General features: G+C 42.0%; 1 protein-coding gene across 4 annotated transcripts in view; it reads right to left on the bottom strand.

The window, feature by feature from the left end:
• Positions 1–9,345: 9,345 nt before the first annotated feature.
• KCNN3 (potassium calcium-activated channel subfamily N member 3) overlaps positions 9,346–19,510 on the bottom strand; it is a 192,747-nt gene continuing 182,582 nt past the window's right edge. For 3 of the 4 annotated variants that reach the window (XM_082435569.1, XM_082435565.1, XM_082435568.1), the window contains exon 8: positions 9,346–17,721. In XM_082435569.1, coding sequence (XP_082291695.1) covers positions 17,425–17,721 — 297 coding nt within the window. In that variant the 3' untranslated portion in view covers positions 9,346–17,424. The remainder of the gene's footprint in view (positions 17,722–19,510) is intronic. The other variant, XM_082435566.1, reaches the window with a different exon arrangement.

Raw genomic sequence — 19,510 nt, 5'->3', positions numbered from 1 at the left:
TTTTCCCCTATTGGTTTGCTTGACTTTGTAAGTCATACGAGTTGTAACTCCCTTCTCATTTTTGGAATAGAAAGTCTTAATATACTCAAATTTGTCAGTCATTCTCTCTTTCTTTGAGCTTTTGGAGTCTTGTTTAAGGAATGTTTTCTATTGTCTTCTGAAAGTATCACAATTTTTCTTTATGTTTTTAATTCAACCAGTATTAATTTTTGTGTATAAATTTAGGTAGTCATTGTTTCAGTGCTGTTCACTGAATAGTCCATTTTTTCCAATTGATTTGCAAGGCCAGCTCTATAACAGATCAAGTTTCCATAAATGTATGATGTCTGTTTGTCAGCTCCCTGTTGTGTTTCACTGTTCAAATTGTCTTCCTCTCCCTACACAAAAACCACATTACCTTAATTTTACCTTTATGACAAACCTTGATCTATGGTAAGTCCTCCTACCTTGCTCTCCTTCAGAAATGTCAAGACCTCTTTGTTTTTGTATCAATTTAACAATCAGATTGTCATGTTTCACACACAAAAAACCCTGTTTGGATTTTGGTTGGTACAGTATTAAATTTATAGATTAATTTGGGGGAGAATAAACATGTTTACAATCCTGAACATGAATATCTTCCCATTTATTTAAGTTTTCTTTATTGTCCTTTAATAACATTTCATAATTTTCTCTGTAAAGCTCTAAAACATAGTGTTAGTTTAATGCTAGTTTTTTTTGTGTGTGGCTGCGTTGGGTCTTCGTTGCTGTGCGTGGGCTTTCTGTAGTTGTGGCGAACGAGGGCTGCTCTTCATTGCGGTGCGTGGGCTTCTCATTGCGGTGGCTTCTCTTGTTGCGGAGCACGGGCTCTAGGTGCACGGGCTTCAGTAGTTGTGGCATGTGGGCTCAGTAGTTGCAGCTCATGGGCTCTAGAGTGCAGGCTCAGTAGTTGTGGCGCAGGGGCTTAGTTGCTCCACGGCATGTGGGATCTTCCCGGACCAGGGCTCGAACCCGTGTCCCCTGCATTGGCAGGTGGATTCTTAACCACTGTGCCACCAGGGAAGTCCCTATTGCTAGATTTTTAATATTTTTGGATGCTATTATAAATGTTTGCTTTTGTAAAATTTCATTCCGTATCCTCTTATTGATAGGGTATAGACATGTAAATTAATTTTTATTTATTGAATTTGTATCCAGCACCCATGCTCTCTGATTAATTCTAATAATTTATCTTCAGATGCTTTGGGGTAGACAAGCAGACAATCATATCAGCTGCAAGTAATGACAAAATTTTCTTCCTTTCTGATCCTTTCCCTCTTATTTTTCTACTGATATTGCACAGCTAGGAACTCCACTGCAGAGGTGGTAATAACAGGCATCTTGAGCTCATCATTAAATATGGTGTGTGCTTTAGGAAGATACGATTTTGTAGATATCATTTATTGGGTTAGGGAAGTTCCTTTTGTATTAATTTTCTATTGCTGCATAACAAACTACTACAAATTTAATGGCTCAGAACAACACACATCTATCATCGCAGTTTCCATGGGTCAGGGCTGTGGCCACAGCTTAGCTGGGTCATTTGCTCAGATTCTCACAGGGTGCAATCAGTCTGCAGTCTCATCTGGAGGTTTGACTAGGGAAAGATCTCTTTTTCTAAGCTCATTCCGATTGTTGACAGAATTCATTTCCTCGTATGACTGAGAGTTCTGGCATCTTACTGGCTATTGTCTGCCCTCAGCTGCTAGAGGCCTCCCACCCACAGTTCCTTGCCACAGACCCTTTCCCTGGGCAGTTCACAGCATTTCTATTTGCTTTTTCAAAGTCAGCAGGAGACTCTCTCAGTCCACTAAGACAGTGTCTTCTGTAACAAAACCTAACCACAGGAAGGACATCTCATTACCTTTGCCTTATTCTATTGGCTAGATGTAGTCACAAGTCCCACCCACACTCAAGAGGTGAAGAGTATACAAAGGCATGAATCATAGGGTGATTACACTATACCTTCTATGCCTAATTTGCTCAGTGTTGTTTTTTTTTAATTAACCAATGTTGATTTTAATTAATTTCTTTAAAAATCGATTATTATTAAATGATTTTTCTCCTTTGATCTATTAATGTGGCAAATTTCATTATTTTTCTAATGTTAAACAAACATTTTTGGGACAAACCTAATTTAATTATGATGTATTTTTCCCCACTTATTTCTAGATTTAGTTTGATAATAGTATGTTTAGGATGTTTGCATCTGAAGTCATAAATAAAACTGGTCTATAGATTTCCTTTCTTGTACTGTCCTTATTGGGTTCTGACATCAATGCTATGCTAGCTTCATAAAATGAATTGGAGAACAGCCCTTTTATTTTCCTTATGCTTTGGAAAAAAATGTGTAAGATTGGAATTATCTTGCTCCTTGAATATTTGGTAGAATTTGCTGGTAAAATCATCCAGGCCAGGCATTTTCTTTGTGGGAAAAATCTGAAGCATTTACTTATTTATTTATAATGATTTTATGACTATTCTATTTTTTAATGATTTTCTTGAGTCAGTTTTGGTAAGTAGTCTTTTTCTAGAAATCTATTTTTTCCCTTTTATTTCCAAACACCGTTCCTATTATCTTTTTGGTGATTGTAGCATCATTCCTAAGATTGCTTTCTGTTTTCTCTCTCTCTCCCTCTCCCTCCCTTCCTTCTCTGTCTCTTTTTGTTCAATCCTGCTAGAGGTTTATCAGTTTTAATTGTTTTCACAGGATCAACTTTTGTCTTTTTAAAAATCTTATCTGGTGTATATTTATTTTCTATTTAATTTCTTGTCTCTATTTGTTCATTCTGCTTTTCTTAAAATTGCATTCAAGGGCTTCCCTGGTGGCGCAGTGGTTAAGAATCTGCCTGCCAATGCAGGGGACACGGGTTCGAGCCCTGATCCGGGAAGATCCCACATGCCGCGGAGCAACTAAGCCCGTGAGCCACAACTACTGAGCCTGCGCGTCAGGAGCCTGTACTCCGCAACGGGAGAGGCCGCGACAGAGAGAGGCCCGCGCACCGCGATGAAGAGTGGCCCCCGCTCGCCGCAACTGGAGAAAGCCCTCGCGCAGAAACGAAGACACAACACAGCCAAAAAAATAAATATTAATTAATTAATTAATTAAAGAAACGTTTAAAAAAAAAATTGCGTTCAACTAATTTTGAAATGTATTTTCATTAAAGTTCTGTTTTACATATTTGAAAATTTCCATTATGATTTATTTTTTGATTTATCAATTATTCATAAGTAGGTTTCTTAACTTCCAAAAGACATATTTTGGTTATAAGTTTTTGTTTTACTGATTTTTAGTATATATCACATTGTACTCAAAGAATGTTGTTTGATGGTACGAGTCCTTTCAAATGTGTTCATGGCCCATTAAGTGGTTGATTTTCATTAATGTTCCATGTACTAGGAAAAGGTGTGATTTTATAATTATTAAGTCATTCAAATTTTCAATGTCCTTTCAGATTTTTTTTTGTCTGCTTGATCTACTACTTACTCAGAGAGATGTGATACATTTTCCTACTAACACAGGAAAATTTAACACATTTAAATTGTTAAATGTGTGGGCTTGTCTGTGTTTTTCTGTAGTTCCATAAATGTTTGTTTTATGTATTTTGAGGCCAAATGATCAAATACATAAATTCAGAATTGTTATATTTTCTTGGTGAATTCAGTGCTTTTTACATTAAAGTATATTTCCCCATGATATTTGTATAGCTACACAACTTTCTTTTCGTTAGAATATACTTGGTGTACCTTTGAAGATTTGTACATTCAATTTTTCTTTATGTTTTAGATGCGTCCCTTATAAATAGCATTTATTTGGATAACTGAAAACGTTTGGTCTGACAATCCTTTTCTTTTGCCTAGAGCATTTAGTCCATTATTTTCATTGTGATTCTGGAAATAGTTGGGTATATTTATTCCATTTTATTTTGTCCTTTCAATTTGTTCCATCTTTTCTGTGTTTTTCCTCCGTTTGAATTGATTTTTTTTCCTCAGTTTTTCAGCCTCTACTAATTTGGAAGTTATAGACTCCATTTCAATGATATAATTGATTATAATTTTAATTATCTAACTCTGAAGTTATCAATATTTACCTTCCTTTCAAAAAATACCTAGATCACTTTTACTGCACTCCTCTCCACCACCTGACTGATTAATCATTGTCCATTTTAGTCTCTTGATTCATGGAACAGAATCTCATTCTGTGGCTCTTTCCTTCTTCCATCACCCTTCTATCCTGCTGGTCAAGGTACACTCTAGAGTCAATTTTGACATTTCCAATTTTCTTGTTATCCTATTTAGTTTTTGTGTTTTAAACTTTTTAAATGTCAGAATTACTGTATAGGCATTTCCCTTTCTCATTCTGGTTACTCCTCTGGGGAATCATACATGTGTATAGAAGGTTGGTTCTTCTCCACCAGGACTCTTTATGTTGAATGTGGCTGAAAATCCACCTGCAAATGACTTCATCATAAAGCAAAGTTACTGGCTCAGGTAATTAGAAGAGTCAGTGGCTCCAAGGAACTTACCAAGACCCCCATTTCTCTCTTCCTCTCCTCTCTGCCTTCTCTGGTCTTGGCTTCAACCTCATGTTCCACGTGTTGGCCCCCTGTCAACCCCACCCTCTCCCTCACGAAACAAAAGGGCACATCAGTTCCTGACAAAATCTGTACCATCCCTTTCTGGGGAAGACTGTTTTTTTTCCTGGTAGCTTCTGCTTAAGCCTTGGCTCTGAGATTCATTTGCTCATGTTGGCTTAATCTGGGCCATGTGCCCATCCCTTCGTGAGGGTGATGAGTCCCTCTAATTGCCTTAGCCTGCCTTGGTCCACCATGGGTCTGGAAGTAGGATTACTCCTACCCAAATACACAGTGGAGATGGGGGAAGGGTAAATTCATCAAATTAAAATCCATGTACTATGGGCTAGAGAACTGGGGGAGTGGATGTTGTGGAGGTAATGAATAATGGATGTCAGGTCCTCTTGTTGATGTTCAGACAATACTAGATGATTATTTTCTCATTTGAACCAAAACCAAACTGGATCTTAGGTTCCCAAATTTCTGAGTCAAGTAAACATTGCATTTTCACCCTTAGAAAAATTCTCTAGGAAACCTTAAGTATAAATCTGTTGGGATTCCTAAATTCTGATGTTCAGGCAGAGCTATGTACCTACCTTCTCATTCCAAGAGGTGGGAGGAGAGGAGGGTGTTAGAAGAAAGGGCAACTGAATCACGGTGCACAGGAGCCTACAGAAGACCTGACATTTCCCTTGATGAGTGACTGGGGTGTGGGTGCCCCACTGCTATATGTATTCTTTCTTGAGAAATACTTGATGGCTTTTAAGTGATACCCCAGTGTTGGAAAGTAGGAGGTAGAACAGATTTGGAAAGAAGCTTTACCTAATTAAAGAGGAAATCGCCCATAGGCAGCAGTAACATATTGCATTTGTGTTTTCCACCTTTGGTTTTCTAGGGGACAGAATTGCATTTTAAAGAGATGCTATTAAGTGTGACTTGTTCCCGGAAAAAAATAAAGTGTAAATTTCAAATTCATGCTACAAAAAAAAAAAAGATAATTTTGGCTAATGTTCATGTACTATTTGCAGTAGTGACTGAAATAAAGATTAATAACCTTGACCACCATTAGCATAATCCACTGTAATGCTGGATATAAAATTGCATCATTTTAATAATCTAATTTAATGTTTCCTAACCAGTGGGGGTTCTTGTCGATTTGCAAGTATTAGCTCCAAATTCTTTAACTAAAGGCAGATAACAGTGAAAACGATCAATGCCTCTGGAATATAAAATACATGATGAATTAATTTGGCCAGTCGCAATATGCATATCTTTGTTTTCAGTGAGAGATTGATAATGTGGTGTGTGTATGTGTATGTGTGTGTGTGAACATGTGTGTGGGGGAAGCAGGGCCTTTTATTTTTATCTAACATTTGCAAAATTGATAACTGACTATGAGGATGAATCTAGGAAGAACTTGGCGAGACTCTGGGCAGGCCTCAGCTTTCCACACCCGCACAGAAGGCATTCTCAACAGGGGGTGGCAACGTTCCAGTCCCGTTTCTGCCCAATTAGGCAGAAATTCTCTGTTTGATTTTGGGCCAATCACTTCTCTTGCCCCCCATTGCCTCTGTGTAAGGTAAGGGACGTGACTGACAAATGAGTTTCCCGGATGCCTGAGGAGCTTCCTGTTCCCTCGGTTGCTGTATTTCTGTCTGACCTGCAGGGGGCAGTCTTACTCAGAGGGCCCTGAATTTAGCAGAATTGTCCAGTTCTGAGAACGGGGCCCACTTTCCGGTTCTAACGTCCCTTTCCCCCAGCTTTCGTAGGTATGCATAATGTAATAACGGGTCAAGTTTTCTTTAGGATAGGAGCCATTTGACTTAATGGTTAAATATAGTTAGGAAGGGATCCATGAGTGTCACATGGCAGGTTACCCTGTTTTCGTTAGGTTTAATGAGACACCTACTAGCAAGGACAACATGTTATTTTTAATCTTAACCTTTTTTGCCTAATGAAAAATGTTGGGATGGCCCTTCCGCTAATCCTCGCCCGGAGCTAAGGCCAAAGAAAGACATTAAGCCCCAGACAGACTGTACGTCAGGCAAAAGCAGAAGGCTGCGGCAGCCAGGCAGAGAAATACTGAGTGAACAATACCCTGGCGGCATTGTTTGCCAATACGTGTAGAGCCGAATGCAAATGAACACAGGTTCATGGGTCCAGAACTGAAAAGAAACGAGGGCAGGATGAAAGCAACGGAGCTTCAAGCAAATCCCCCGTCTTTATACAAATCTTGCCTCCCCTGCCCCCTCCCCAGTGGCTCCTTGCCAACTCGGGAGGGTAGAGATCCCAGGGGGCACTGGCCAGGCTGGGCACCTGCGGGTCTCACTTCAGCAAGCTCTGGATCGGCCCTCAACTCTGAGAGCCCCTTAGAACCCCTTGGGGGGCTTCAGGGAAATGTGCGGGCACCACCCCAGACTCTGCCTTCTGAATCTCGGGGCTTGGGGGCACTGGCTTGGATGTTTTCAAAAGCTTCTGAGGTGCTTCCAGCGTGAAGCCAAGATTGAGAACCTTTGCTCAGATAAATGGAATGACTGTACTGTGTTACTGCCTGATCCTTTATTTGAGCATACCTGCAAGCGGCTTTATCACACATCAGTGTGTCTATACATCCTCATTGATAACAGCTGCTCACCTTGAGCACGGTTCTCAATTTCTCTCTAGGTTGTTAAAACTGGGTTAGGCAAAAAAAAAAAAAAAAAACAACAAAAACCAAAAATCAAAACTGGGTTAGGCACTAAAGCCATTCACGTGTCTACTTGTTGGCAGGGCCAATCTCCTGAGTCAGACACAGCCATCAATGCCAGGGTAACCCTTGATTAAAGAGGTAACTTTTTCCAGGGGGCTCTGTTTCTAATCTAAATTAAGATTTCCTCCTTTAAAAATTCCTGTTTTCACAACTGTAGACATAGGGAAGGAAGAAGATAAAATTAAAGGAAATCAGCCGCTTGCATTTTTGGTTTTGTGTTTGTGTCAGTTCCCGTCTTGTTTTTATTTAATGCCGTCATACTGTATCAGCATTTGCCAGAACATTTAAAAAATGCTCCTTCTCTCCAGCTTCAGTTCAAGAGGAAGTGGCAAAGGCCATAGACTCAGCTTACTCCTAACAGCACAACTCTCAAACTTCGCACAAAGAAAGAGATGCAGTCTCCCACCCAGACCTCCAAACCCACAAACCAGCCCACCATTTACATTCCAAGCCTGTGTCTGGGCATATGGTCGACATACATTCTTGGTCTTACTCATCCAAAGGTGGCCAGCAATAGAACTTGAGCCACCAAGTTTCCGTTCCCTTCCCAAATGTGCTGAAAAATCTTTGGTTGTATTTTCAGCTTAACTCCTGTCTTAGATGTCATTTACTGCTCGGTTTTCTCTAGCTCAATTTTCCCATTTGAATAATGGGAATAATGTTTGTCATCCACCTCACAGAGTGACAACTAACTTATTGACATTTGAGGTCCTTGGATGAAAGGTATGATTGTTTATAAGTATGAAGTATTGTTATTTCATAATCACTGAGTTGGTAAATGTATTCATTCATAAGGAATTTTGGGAAGAGCAGCAGAAATATAGCTAGATATATTTTTAAAAAATATTTTAACTTAGAAAAAGTCCCAAATATTAGATACTGGTTTTGAAAGCACCTAAATTGCATTTTTGTTTTTGTTTTTCTTTTTTTTTTTTTTTTGTCTAGAGCTACAGAAAAATTCATGGGGAGGAAAGTAAGGGTAGGGGGGTTTCAATTTGGGGAACTTGATTTGCCAAGCCTTCTTAATGACGATTCCACAAATGTGGCTGCAGCTGTGAGGACAGCTGGAGAGACGTGTTGTCCTTCTGGTCACCTCTGATATTTTGCAATGTCTCTTCTGATTGACACCGTGACTGGGCGTTGCCGCTCTGGCCTGGCCCTGGCTGTCATGAGGGCGTTGCCACTTGGGCAGGGAACTGGAGAGATTTAGTTGGTTTGAAGAAGTAAAATCCCTCCTTGAGCTCATGGGCAGAGCCATGGAAACCTGATGACTTCTCCCTGGGGCTCTGGGGGACTTCTAACCAGAGAGGTGGGTCCCTTACAAGCTGTCACACCATAGAAAGAGAAGACCTTTGGCTAAGGTAGACAGGCTGATTGATACAGGTGACTGTATTATTGTAGAAAGGCAGGGCACAGGAGCTCTAGAAAGTTCACTGGGGTCCCTCTGCCGGCCTTCTAGGACAGGTTCTCACCTGGTTCAGGGAGAGAACTTCCTATTTGTCTTTCTGTGTGTGCTGCTAAAAAGGAAGCAATATTCAGAGCCGATTTAAGCCCCATCCCCTGCAATTTAGTCTGTCCAATGCCAACAAAACCATGCCTAGCTTACAAAGACCAGGCCCTTCTGATGCTGATGTGTGAAGAGAACTGGGCACTAGACTGAACAAAAGGTTTGCTTCTGTTAAAATGGTTAAAATGGATTATAATGAAATTATAGAATCACTGTAACCACTCTTACTTATGCACTCCTGCAAAGGGAAAACAGTCACTGAAACAGAAAAATCGTTCCCAAAGGCAAATTCGGTTTCCTTTTTGGTGACCTGAGAAAGTTGACCACAATTCCATTCAAAACCTTCAGGCACTTGACTTTTTTTTTTTTTTTTTAATATCCTTTACCTTTTTAATAAAAAGTAAAAAACAAACAAAAAAATACATCGATGTCCTGAATAGAACCTCTCTATGTAAAGGTCTCACTAAACAAATAAACATAGGACCAGACAAAAGAAATGGAGCTGCGAATAGCAATATGATATATTATGAAGCATTTATATATGTATGTATATATTATATATGAATGTGCGGGTTTATGTGTGTGCACCTATGTACGTATAAATATGTAAATATTTGCCTACATATGTCATACACACACATATATATTTATACTGACCTCTTTAGATTGAAGTCCAAGGCACTTTTTACAATGAACAGGTTAAAGCCATTAATTCAGAACATAACTGTTTCTGGGTACATATCGATTTATGGCGCCAATATCACAATTCACATCTTTCCTTGCTTACTTTGGAGTGTCTGGTTGGTGTAATGAATAAGAGGCTTGGTTTTAAAAGAGATTAGGAATGTTTCTAGGTGGTTAAACTAACTTCTTTTGCTAGTTTCCTGTAGGGAGGAGAGTTCCCACTGGTGGGATGGTGAGTTTCTCAAGAAAGGAACACAGATGCAGCTATTTCTGTGCTATGCTGAGCAGAAAGCCAGGTGGCCTTACAGGGGACCTGCCCTGAGGAGCCACCTGATATTCTGATGGCCCTGCCAGCATACACTAAAATGAAAACCTTAAAAAGGTGCTTGGAGGTGGCTCAAGGCAATGAAGTGAGTACTTTTAAAATTAGACAGGGAAAAGACTGCTTCTTTGCGTACACCACCCAAGCTATATGACCTCAAGGGGAATTTTAAGATGCATTTGTTTTTATCATTATGATCATATAGGACCTTTACTTCCTCAAATAATTCTGTAGATGAGGGTCAAGGAAGAAATGGCTTGATTTTCTGATTATTAATTTTGTTGGTTACCACGGCTATGTGGTGAGGCCAGAGCTTCTCAACATTTAATATGTATACAGATCACTTGGGGGACCTTGTTAAAATGCCCAATGTGATTAAGTAGGTCTGGTGAGGGGCCTGATATTCTGCATTTCTGACAAGTTCCCAGGTGACGCTAATGCTGCCGGCCCATGGACCACGCTTTGACTAGCAAGGGTTAGCATATAGCTGTATACCTGAATTACTGTCAAAAGGTCTGTTTTCCCCAAAGCAGGAATTTGTATTGGTCTCCTTGACTCTAGATCGAATAATAACTTTGAGTAGAAAATCAGAACACTCTCTATAAATGTACAAGTCTTAGTCTGAGAAAGGCTAGGAGGAAAAGCCAAAAGAGACAGTTCTATTTCGTAGCAGAAAAGTATTACGAGATCAATCAATTACCACCAGTACATTCATCAGTCAATTATAAAATTGAGAATAAACTAATTTCCATCACCCAGTGAGTGAGTAACTTGCTAAAAACCGGTGCCCTGGAGTTCTGATGGCTTTAATGGAGCTCTGCCTAACATGTAACTGAGGAGCAGTACAGAGAGAGAGAGAACTGAGAGAACTCAGCTCAATAAAAATAAAATGTGTGTCCAAGTTAGGTCTCAGCTACACAAGCAGATAGAAACTAGGCATTTAGATATTTCTCTTTCGAATGGCATGACTAACACCACTGAAGGCCCAGCCTTACCTATATTTAAGCTCAAATGAATGGAGGTGTGAGAGGGTTCCAGCCTTTTTCCCAGGAGAAAACTTGCCGTTTTGCACTATCAGTATATCTGTGTGAATTGTCAGAGATTGTGAAGGGAAGAGATGCGCATACTCAGTTCAATCTACCCTGATGCTACTTGGTTTGCACCTGTGCAATACTATACCGAGTGATGGTAACAAATGAGGGTCCTCCTTGGGAGGAGGCCCACTGATTCTAGGAAACCTCTGTTCTATAACCAAACACATCCTGTTTTCGTCTACAAATAGTCCTTTGGTCAGTCAAAGGAGGGAAGTGAGAAATTCTACGCGTGTGTCTCCGAGAAGGCGGGGCATGGATATCATAGTTGCCAAAGTAGAGAATTTGCCACAATTTTGCCAGTAAAGGAAAATCTCTTGATTGAAACTCTTCCTTCCTCCCAGCTGGAGTAAACTAGCAGAAAAGGAAGGCCGGCTCTCTGCGTGTCCCGCCTCTTCCCCTCAGTCCCTCAGGAGCTGTGCTCAGTGCTGTGGATAAACATGTGCAAACCCCGCACCCTCTAGGGCACTGCTGACTCAGGAACGCACGCCTGCACACCAGCCTCTCACTGGGCCCCGGGTAAATGGAATTCCAATCCCAGTTATACTCTGACACAGAGAAACTTATAATGCCTAGAATTTTGAGTCTTTTGTGTCACAGGAGAACAAGAGTCTTCCTTATGCCCCGTTCCGACATTGCCAAAGGAAACACCAGTTGACTGTGTTTGAGACGTATCATTTATGGAAGAGGGTCTTTGCATTTATATAGGAAGAGCCTGCACTTTTATTAAACTGGCTTTGCACAGCTACTAAAGGAGTGATGGCTTTTAAAATCTCTTCTGAAATGGCTTGAAAGAATTTAGGGTAGAATTAGTCATCTAAGCTGGGAACAATGTTGTTTTGTGTCTAATAGTCACGTCTCAGAGAATTAGAATATGGCAGTTCTGTAGGCTGAGGACCCTTGGTCTGGGTGTCAGGCAATCACTAACAGTGATGTGTACTCAGAAACAGTCGTTGGGAGAGCAGGCTGACACCGGACCTGCTAAAGACTAGTTTGATACAAAATGTTAGTTGAAAGTTACAATATATTTTATAATATAGCAATATATTTCATATTTAAAATAAACTGTTATACTTTCTCCTATCATTAAAAAATAGCAAGCAGTACAGAGGCAAGATGCAAATTCATATTGAAGCTCATCTGATTCTGAATATAAACACATCAGTTTCTGAGTTCACCATGAAAATATTTCCTCCATTGACATCCTGTTGCTCTCTTTTGTTGTTCTCTTCTGGTCAGTGCAGAATGGAGAATCTGGGACCAGCATTGAGTTGTTGCGCCATTGAAAAGTGTGTCTGATGAAGGTGGATCAGTCCTGGTTGAGATTCAAAAACTGAGACAATATGACACAGCTAGAGAATGTTGTTTATTCCCTGTCCTTCTTCTGTGAACTTGGATTTTGGCTGTTCCGATCAGATTGATATTTGCTTTGTCAAAATATACATATATATATATATATATATTTTTTTTTTTTTGGCTATAAATTCAGCATCTCTTTGGGATCCGAACTATAGGTTGGTGTTGAATTTTGTGCTTTTCCTCCATCAGCTTGGTTGGTCACAACGTCTCTTTTGTTTGTTTCAACACATGATCCAGGCCCAAGAGTACAGCTTCCAGAACACGTTTCTCAGGTGTGTAAACAACTGTGGCAGGGCACTTGGCACCTAGATTTGGAGGTCATACGTTGATGATTTGATAATGGTTTTGTTCAGAGGGAACTCCAGTTCATGTTTGGGCATTTCCAGTAATGGTGTAAGAAAAAAAGATCACAGTTATTTTTTTTCTCTATCTGTATATATTTATATACCATTGCACTGAGTACTTTTAATAAGCTTCGGCCTATTTTAGTAAAAATCTACATATTACTTGTCTGACAGGAGTTTAGTGTTAACTATTCATGCAGCCTGGCACAGGCTTTCAGGATGAAGAGCACTCACCTATATTCTACGGCCAGAGGCAGACCGTTAATATTGCTATCCCTGTAACATTCCTTTCTTAGTGGTATCAATGATCCCGTTCCCACAATGTTTACTTTGGCGGCAGTAGAGAAGGAAGGGATACTGTCCAGGGCGTCATTAAGCTGACGGGAAGGGAAGGGAAGGGGCTGTTCCCGCCTACCAGGAAGCCAGCAGATAGCTGTCTAAGGTACTGAAACCGAATGCCGCAGAGTCAATAGCGGCAGCCAAATGGCCACTGACAGAGGCTTCATCTGCTTCTAAGCAACATCCAGGGAAGTAGGATGATTGTGTAGAACTGGGACGTATTTTAGGATTTAAGAGCAGTAACCTACTGGTAGTGCAATGACTTCATAGTGTCTCAGTTGTGGTCCTGTGATGGTAGCAACACCATGGGTTCTGGGATGAAACACTGATTCTTAATTTGGGGTGCACTGTTTGTTGAGGTATGCTCTGAAGGAGAGAGGTCCTGGGACTATGTGCTAATCCCATACTTCTCCCTGCTAATTTCACATCGGTTGATATGTAAGAATTACTTTTTGGTAACTATTGACTACCTTCAGAGGCAACATCAAGGTGTGGACTCGACAGAGTCAGTCTGGGCTGCTGTTGTTGGCGATAGTGATTTCATTTTAAAATCTATTGAATACTTTGTACTTAAGAATATTAACTATTACCTTCATTTTAAGCATAGAGAAATTGAGGTATGGGGTGGTTATAGTCATTGGCCAAAGATGTGGATCCAGTGTTAGAGTTTTATTTATTCTGATTCTGCATCTCTAGTTTTCTTCTCTTCCATCATTACTTATTCACAAGAAATTATCAAAAATCTAAGGGGGAAAGCCTCAAATATTATATACTAAAATCCTTGTTTCTTCAATGCTGTTTCTTCTTGGCCTTTAATAAATAACAATAGTTTGCACTTGCTCAGCACTTTGGAAATTACTTGCACAGACATTTTCTATACCTCTTCAGTTATGAGATTGTTGTTACACCACTGGTACTTGCTGAGGTCAGAAGTTAGTGGTGATGCAGGGCCTTACCCCTCTTGTTCTTTTGCATTGCATTAAGCATTTCTAGAGATATGATGTCATGAAGTTACATATTATGAGGATGGCAAGAGCAGTTCATAGACACTTCATGATAAATTTATTGATGATGATCACACATATGTGGCCTTTGATCCAAAGATGCAGATTTTTATTTGGACTTCAATCTAAGGAGGAGTGAGCCCCTAGTCTGGTATAATTTACCAACTGATGCTATGTCCTGAAATTCCACTGAGATTAGTGGTCTTAAAGTATCACAGTACATCCCTGACTTTACAGTACATGAAGCTATAATATGGCTTAAGCGATGAGGGGGTGGCTCTGTATTTTTAATTCAAGTGTCTAGATATTTTAGGGAATATTAGAGTACTTTTACCTGACACTGAGTTATCAGAAGGATTATAGTAGGGGCTCTGCCACTGGGTCATCCTTCCAGGAGTGGGCAGAACTCAATCAGTTCAGTACTGGAGTGAGGTTACTGTAATTAATAGTTTTTCCATATAGCCAATTCTTGAGTAGATAATTAAACCTCCTCCACCACCAAACTTGAAATTACAGAACAAGAAGGCATGGCATGAGAATCCACCTGCCCCCTTTTCCCATCTGACTAAGATGCTGAGGCTCAGTGGAATTAGCCAAAAGATGGGCTGTAGGAAGGAAACCTGGGTGAGCTACACCCTGGATAATCAATACCTAAATCATCAAGGGTTGATTGTACTTGCAGGAGAATGGGAAACTTCCCCACATAAAGCTGAAAAACCAGTACAGAGAAGCAGCCTCCCATTTACCATTGCAGGATCAACATGCAGATTTGATCACTTTTTTTTTTTTCCGAAGAGTAAGTACTCTTTCGCCAAGGATAAAAACCATACGTAGCTATTGCACTACCAATAGGTCCAGTCATGCTACAAATGCCCATATGTTTCTAGGATGCCAGTGGCTACTGCTACTGGAAATATCTCCAACCACTCTCTTTGCTAGTGTTGCTAGGTTGGTCCTCAGGATTTACCTAAGTGAATAGCATTAGTGGTGAGTTAAAGAAAAGTCACCCACAGACAGCGATGGGCCAATGACAGTCTGCACACACTTTTTGGCAGGAGGAGTAGCAGTGGAATCTTGCATGCCATTTGCTTGAAATTCAGATTAAATCCCTATTTGTGTACATGTGCACATACACACACACACACACACATCACAGGGTTACGGGGGAAATGGGAAGGGTGACCAGGAATTAAGAATTGAGGGCTGTAGGTTAGATGACTGGGATTGGCACGCTCAGGTTGACCTGTCAGTGCTCTTCACTTCATTTCTTTGTGAAATGAACTAACGCCACAAAGAAACTGCATGGTTATTTCATCTGCTTATTGGTCTGTTTATATGTTCAGCTGTCACTGAAAACAGGAGCACCATTCCTGGGACTGGTAAAAAAAAGGAGAGGGATCTTTTAGATAATCAATAGTTAAAAGAACAAGCAAAAAAATTTTAAAGCCAGCAGCAAGTGTGGCATCTATGGTGTGCAAAGCAACCAAGGAAAATGCCCAAAGGAGTTATCAAGATAAAAATGAGGGCATCAGGGGAACAGCACAGCAATGAAAAGAGATGTAAGAAGAGGTTGAACAAGAGACCAGATCTTCTTGAAAGATTGGCCTTTCTAGGGTGGTCTACCTTTTGCTGTCTGATGATTCCCTTGTCCTTAGAAGACCAGGCCCAGTGTTGTAGAGGAAAAGTCTTCACAGCTAGACTCTGCCTTTGGAAAAGTGGCGATGTCCTGTACAAAGTGAAACCCAACAGGACAGCCATCCACAAATGATACCCTTCTGTTTTACCCTAAACAGATGAAATATTCCCTATAGTATGATTTAAGTCCCCACAAGCAGACGTCAAAGACCTCAGAATGAGAAATGTGATGACTAGTATGATGGTTTTCACATCACAAACATTATGCATGGTTAGATGATGGAGTGCGGAAAATATCATGCATCCCCATGCCCTCTCCTCACAATGCCTGTCCTACACTGGATCTGGATGTTTCTGGAGTCCCTTGGAGTTTGAGATGTATTACAATAGTTTCTGCACCAGGATTAACGTGGCACAGCAGGAACAGGATACTGACAAATCCGTGTCACCTTATCTTATCCACAGGGTTCGCTAAAGGCTTCCTTTATCCTCATAACCTTACACTTTGAGGTGGTTTTAGGTCAGGTAGAAGGGACCAGCTGGGCCACTCACCATCGCTTCTCCCAGCTCTCAGGTGAGGCACTTGACCCCTTTGTGCTCGTAACATCTGGGGCTGTAAACCTGTTGCTGGATAAATATCACTGAGCAAACCCCCTAGACAATACTTCTATTCATGCAGGTGTCCTGGGGTCGCACCTGTTGGTGCAGGTGTGTGCACGCATGCACAGATCCCACACCCCTTCCCTCACACACATACACCTGATCATGCGCTCCAGTGGAACACAGCTTGTTTGGATATAAGATGAAAACTCTGCAGAAGCTGTTATTTTTAGAAGGCTGCTTATCTCTCCAGAATGCCAATTTTGGCTTGTCATTCATCTCAGAGCAAGCATGGTGCATACCCAGGGCAAAGCACCCTGTTTTGTGTTTGAAGCAACCTGCATCTTCAGTGAAGCTCAGGATGTGGCCGACACTGGCAAACTACCTGAACTGACAGCACCCACATCCCGATTCAGACCAACTCAACGTGCATTTAGGGAGTGCCTACTGTGTGCAGGGTAAGGTACCAGGTCCCTCTTTATTTGGGTCAAGTGCAAACCAGAAAAGACCTGGGTTGACTGTGGGATGTGTATGTGTGTGTGTACAGGCACACGCTTGCAAATACACGGGTTTATGTGGGTATTAATATTGGATGGAAAGTCTGGCTTTTTATTTGTCTATTTTTCTTTCAGTCTAAATTTTGTTTTATGACTGTGTGAGGGATGGCAGGAAAGCATGTCTGTCTTGGCAAAAGCTGTGGGCAGCTCTCCCTTACTTTGTCATCCAGGGGCTTCCTTAGACAGAAGGAACGCAGACAGGTGGGCTGGAGGACCCCAGGGTGAGGAACCCATCCCCCAAGCCTGACACCACGCCCTCCCCCCACGGGATCCTCCTCCGGGCTGGCTTCACTGCCGGCTACTTCAGTGCATCTGAACTCCCACCCCCCCCACGTGAAGACCTGAGATTGAACGTGGGTGTCTGTTCTCCACCAACTGTGCCACAAGGGCCCTACCAGAGGCGTCGTTTCCTGTCATCTCCTCTTCCTGCTCCCGAGTAGAGGCACCTAAACAGAGATCAGATTTCTGGTTTCAAGGCATATCAAACCAAGCACGCTGAATGAACATGAGTTAGTTAATTAGCTCGGTCTCTCTTCTTTACGTTCCCTGGTCTGAATGTTCCTTGATGGCAAAGTGACCAGGAGAGAGTTGATTTGCATCTTAAGACCTATGGGTAATGCTTCTGAAGTGGGGAGTTTTATTTAGCAACTGCTTGAACTCGTGTACGGGGTTGGGAAGGAGGTGGAGCTGACCCCGATTGGGCTGTCGGAGAGTGGGGTGTGGGTGGTGCCCACTGCCACGCTGACGCCCCGGGCCTCCGTGAGGGCAGACAGGAACTGCCGCTGCTGCTGGCGCAGGGTATCCGCGATGAGCAGGGGCAGGGAATTGACGCTGGCGGTGAGGTGCTCCAGCTTAGACTCCAGACTGCCGATTTGTTTCTCCAGATCTTCGCTCCGATCATTGAGTTCTGTGATTAAGTCATACATGACGTTCTGCATCTATTGGGAGAGACGGGGAGACGACAGGTCATTGCAGAGGAATCTGCAATGGGAAAAATGAAATACTCCTCCAGATTACACTTGAAACACAACTCCTCCAGGGATCAACTTCCACACCGGCCGTGACGGATCTGGCCAAGGACAGAGAAACAGTTTACTTTCTTGACGACTTGGAGGCTCAAATGGCACAGTGGGTTTTTTTTTTGTGTGTGTTTTTGTTGTTGTTGTATTACAAAAATAATATATATTACTTATAAAAATATATTAGAAAATATATAGAATGGAAAGGCAGCACTTTCTTCTTAAATAGAACAAGTCCCTAAAGTGCCCTCATGTTCTTACTGCGTCCAACCTCTCAGCTCATATGCCAATGGCACCTACTGATGAAAGAGACGGCTCTGTGGTGGGGAGCGGACAATGCAATAGACTTACCATTGGTAGGCCAGGGTTCAAGTACACGTCTGCCACTCACTAATAATGTGCCTTCCCTCATGCCCCTTAACCTCTCTGCTTGGTTTCCTTATGAAATGGGAGTTAATAATAACAACACATAGTTATAAAGCTGTCGATCCCCCCCGCCCCAACTTTCAACACAGCAGCCAGAATGTACAGTGTACAACGTAACTCACTCAGGACTGGGCCGTAGTGAAAGGGAGCTGCCTCGCTGAGGTTACAGCCCCTCTCCTGCCTGGTCAATGAGGAGGGACATTGTCTCAATTTGGGACACCCCTGAAGGGCCAGTCCACCTCCAGAACTCCCGTGGGTTGGTCGAGGCCTTTGTCAATCATACCACAGTTCAGACTCTCCCTCTGCCCCATCCTGCTTCCCTCGCTTCCGAACAGGTGCTGTCCTGATGGTGTCCCCAGTAAACCTCCTGCTCTCGGTGCCATCTCCAGTGTCCCAGGGACCCGCCCTGTCACCACTGCTCACTCCCCACACATCCCATGGCCGACAGCCTCACCTTCTCTCAGCCTCCCCTTAAAAGTCATCTCCCCCGATGCCCTTGTTAATGTGGCACCTTGTTCCCAGCCCTACTCCTGATCCCACTAACCCTGCTCAAGTCTTTTCTTTTCTTCATGCCACCTTCTAATACACTCGCTAATTTGCTGTTTCTTCTGCTTATTATTGTCTGTTTTCTCCCACTAGAAGGAAAGCTCCTCCACGGCGGGGACCTTCGCCTGTTGTGTTCACTGATGTGTCCCAAGGGCTTAAAACAGCATCTGGCACATAGGGAATGCTCAACTAACATTTTTTGATGGACAAATGTACATAAACATGCCTAGCAAGGGGGTCTGTCACATGTGGTTGGCACTAAAAGATGTTGGTAGAACTAATGCATGAATAAAGTGCTGGCACAGGGGAAAATCACCGTCCCTTCCATCCTTTGGCCAATGTAGGAGTTTAACTGATGGGAAAAGACCTTTTGCACCACAAATTATTTCCATATACCTAGAAAGTTTCTCAGCGTTTCCCACCGAGACCTGAGTGGCTGAAGGAAAGGAGAGAAGACTCCCAAGGGGGCCCAGCCCAGGGCCTGCCTCTGGAGAGCAGGTGTTCCGGAAGCTTTTGTGAATGAACATTGAACAAGGTCGTGAGAGCAGGGGAGCAAAAATGGGGTACCTCCAGGGAACTGCCAATAAAATAAAACTTTAATGTAATAAAATAAACTTGTCTTCTGAGAGTTCAGTTATAAAACTAGGTCAGAGCAGCACTAAACAAAGGCAGCTCGTGCCAAGTGCACCATTTTCGGTCCTACGTCTGCTCTTTGCCAGTGCTCCCTGGTTCCATG

Source organism: Balaenoptera physalus (genome assembly GCF_965194825.1).
Source record: "Balaenoptera physalus genome assembly, chromosome: 1".
NCBI lineage: Eukaryota > Metazoa > Chordata > Mammalia > Artiodactyla > Balaenopteridae > Balaenoptera > Balaenoptera physalus.
Note: the sequence above shows the minus strand (reverse complement) of the source record. Positions and strands in the feature narration are given on the sequence as shown.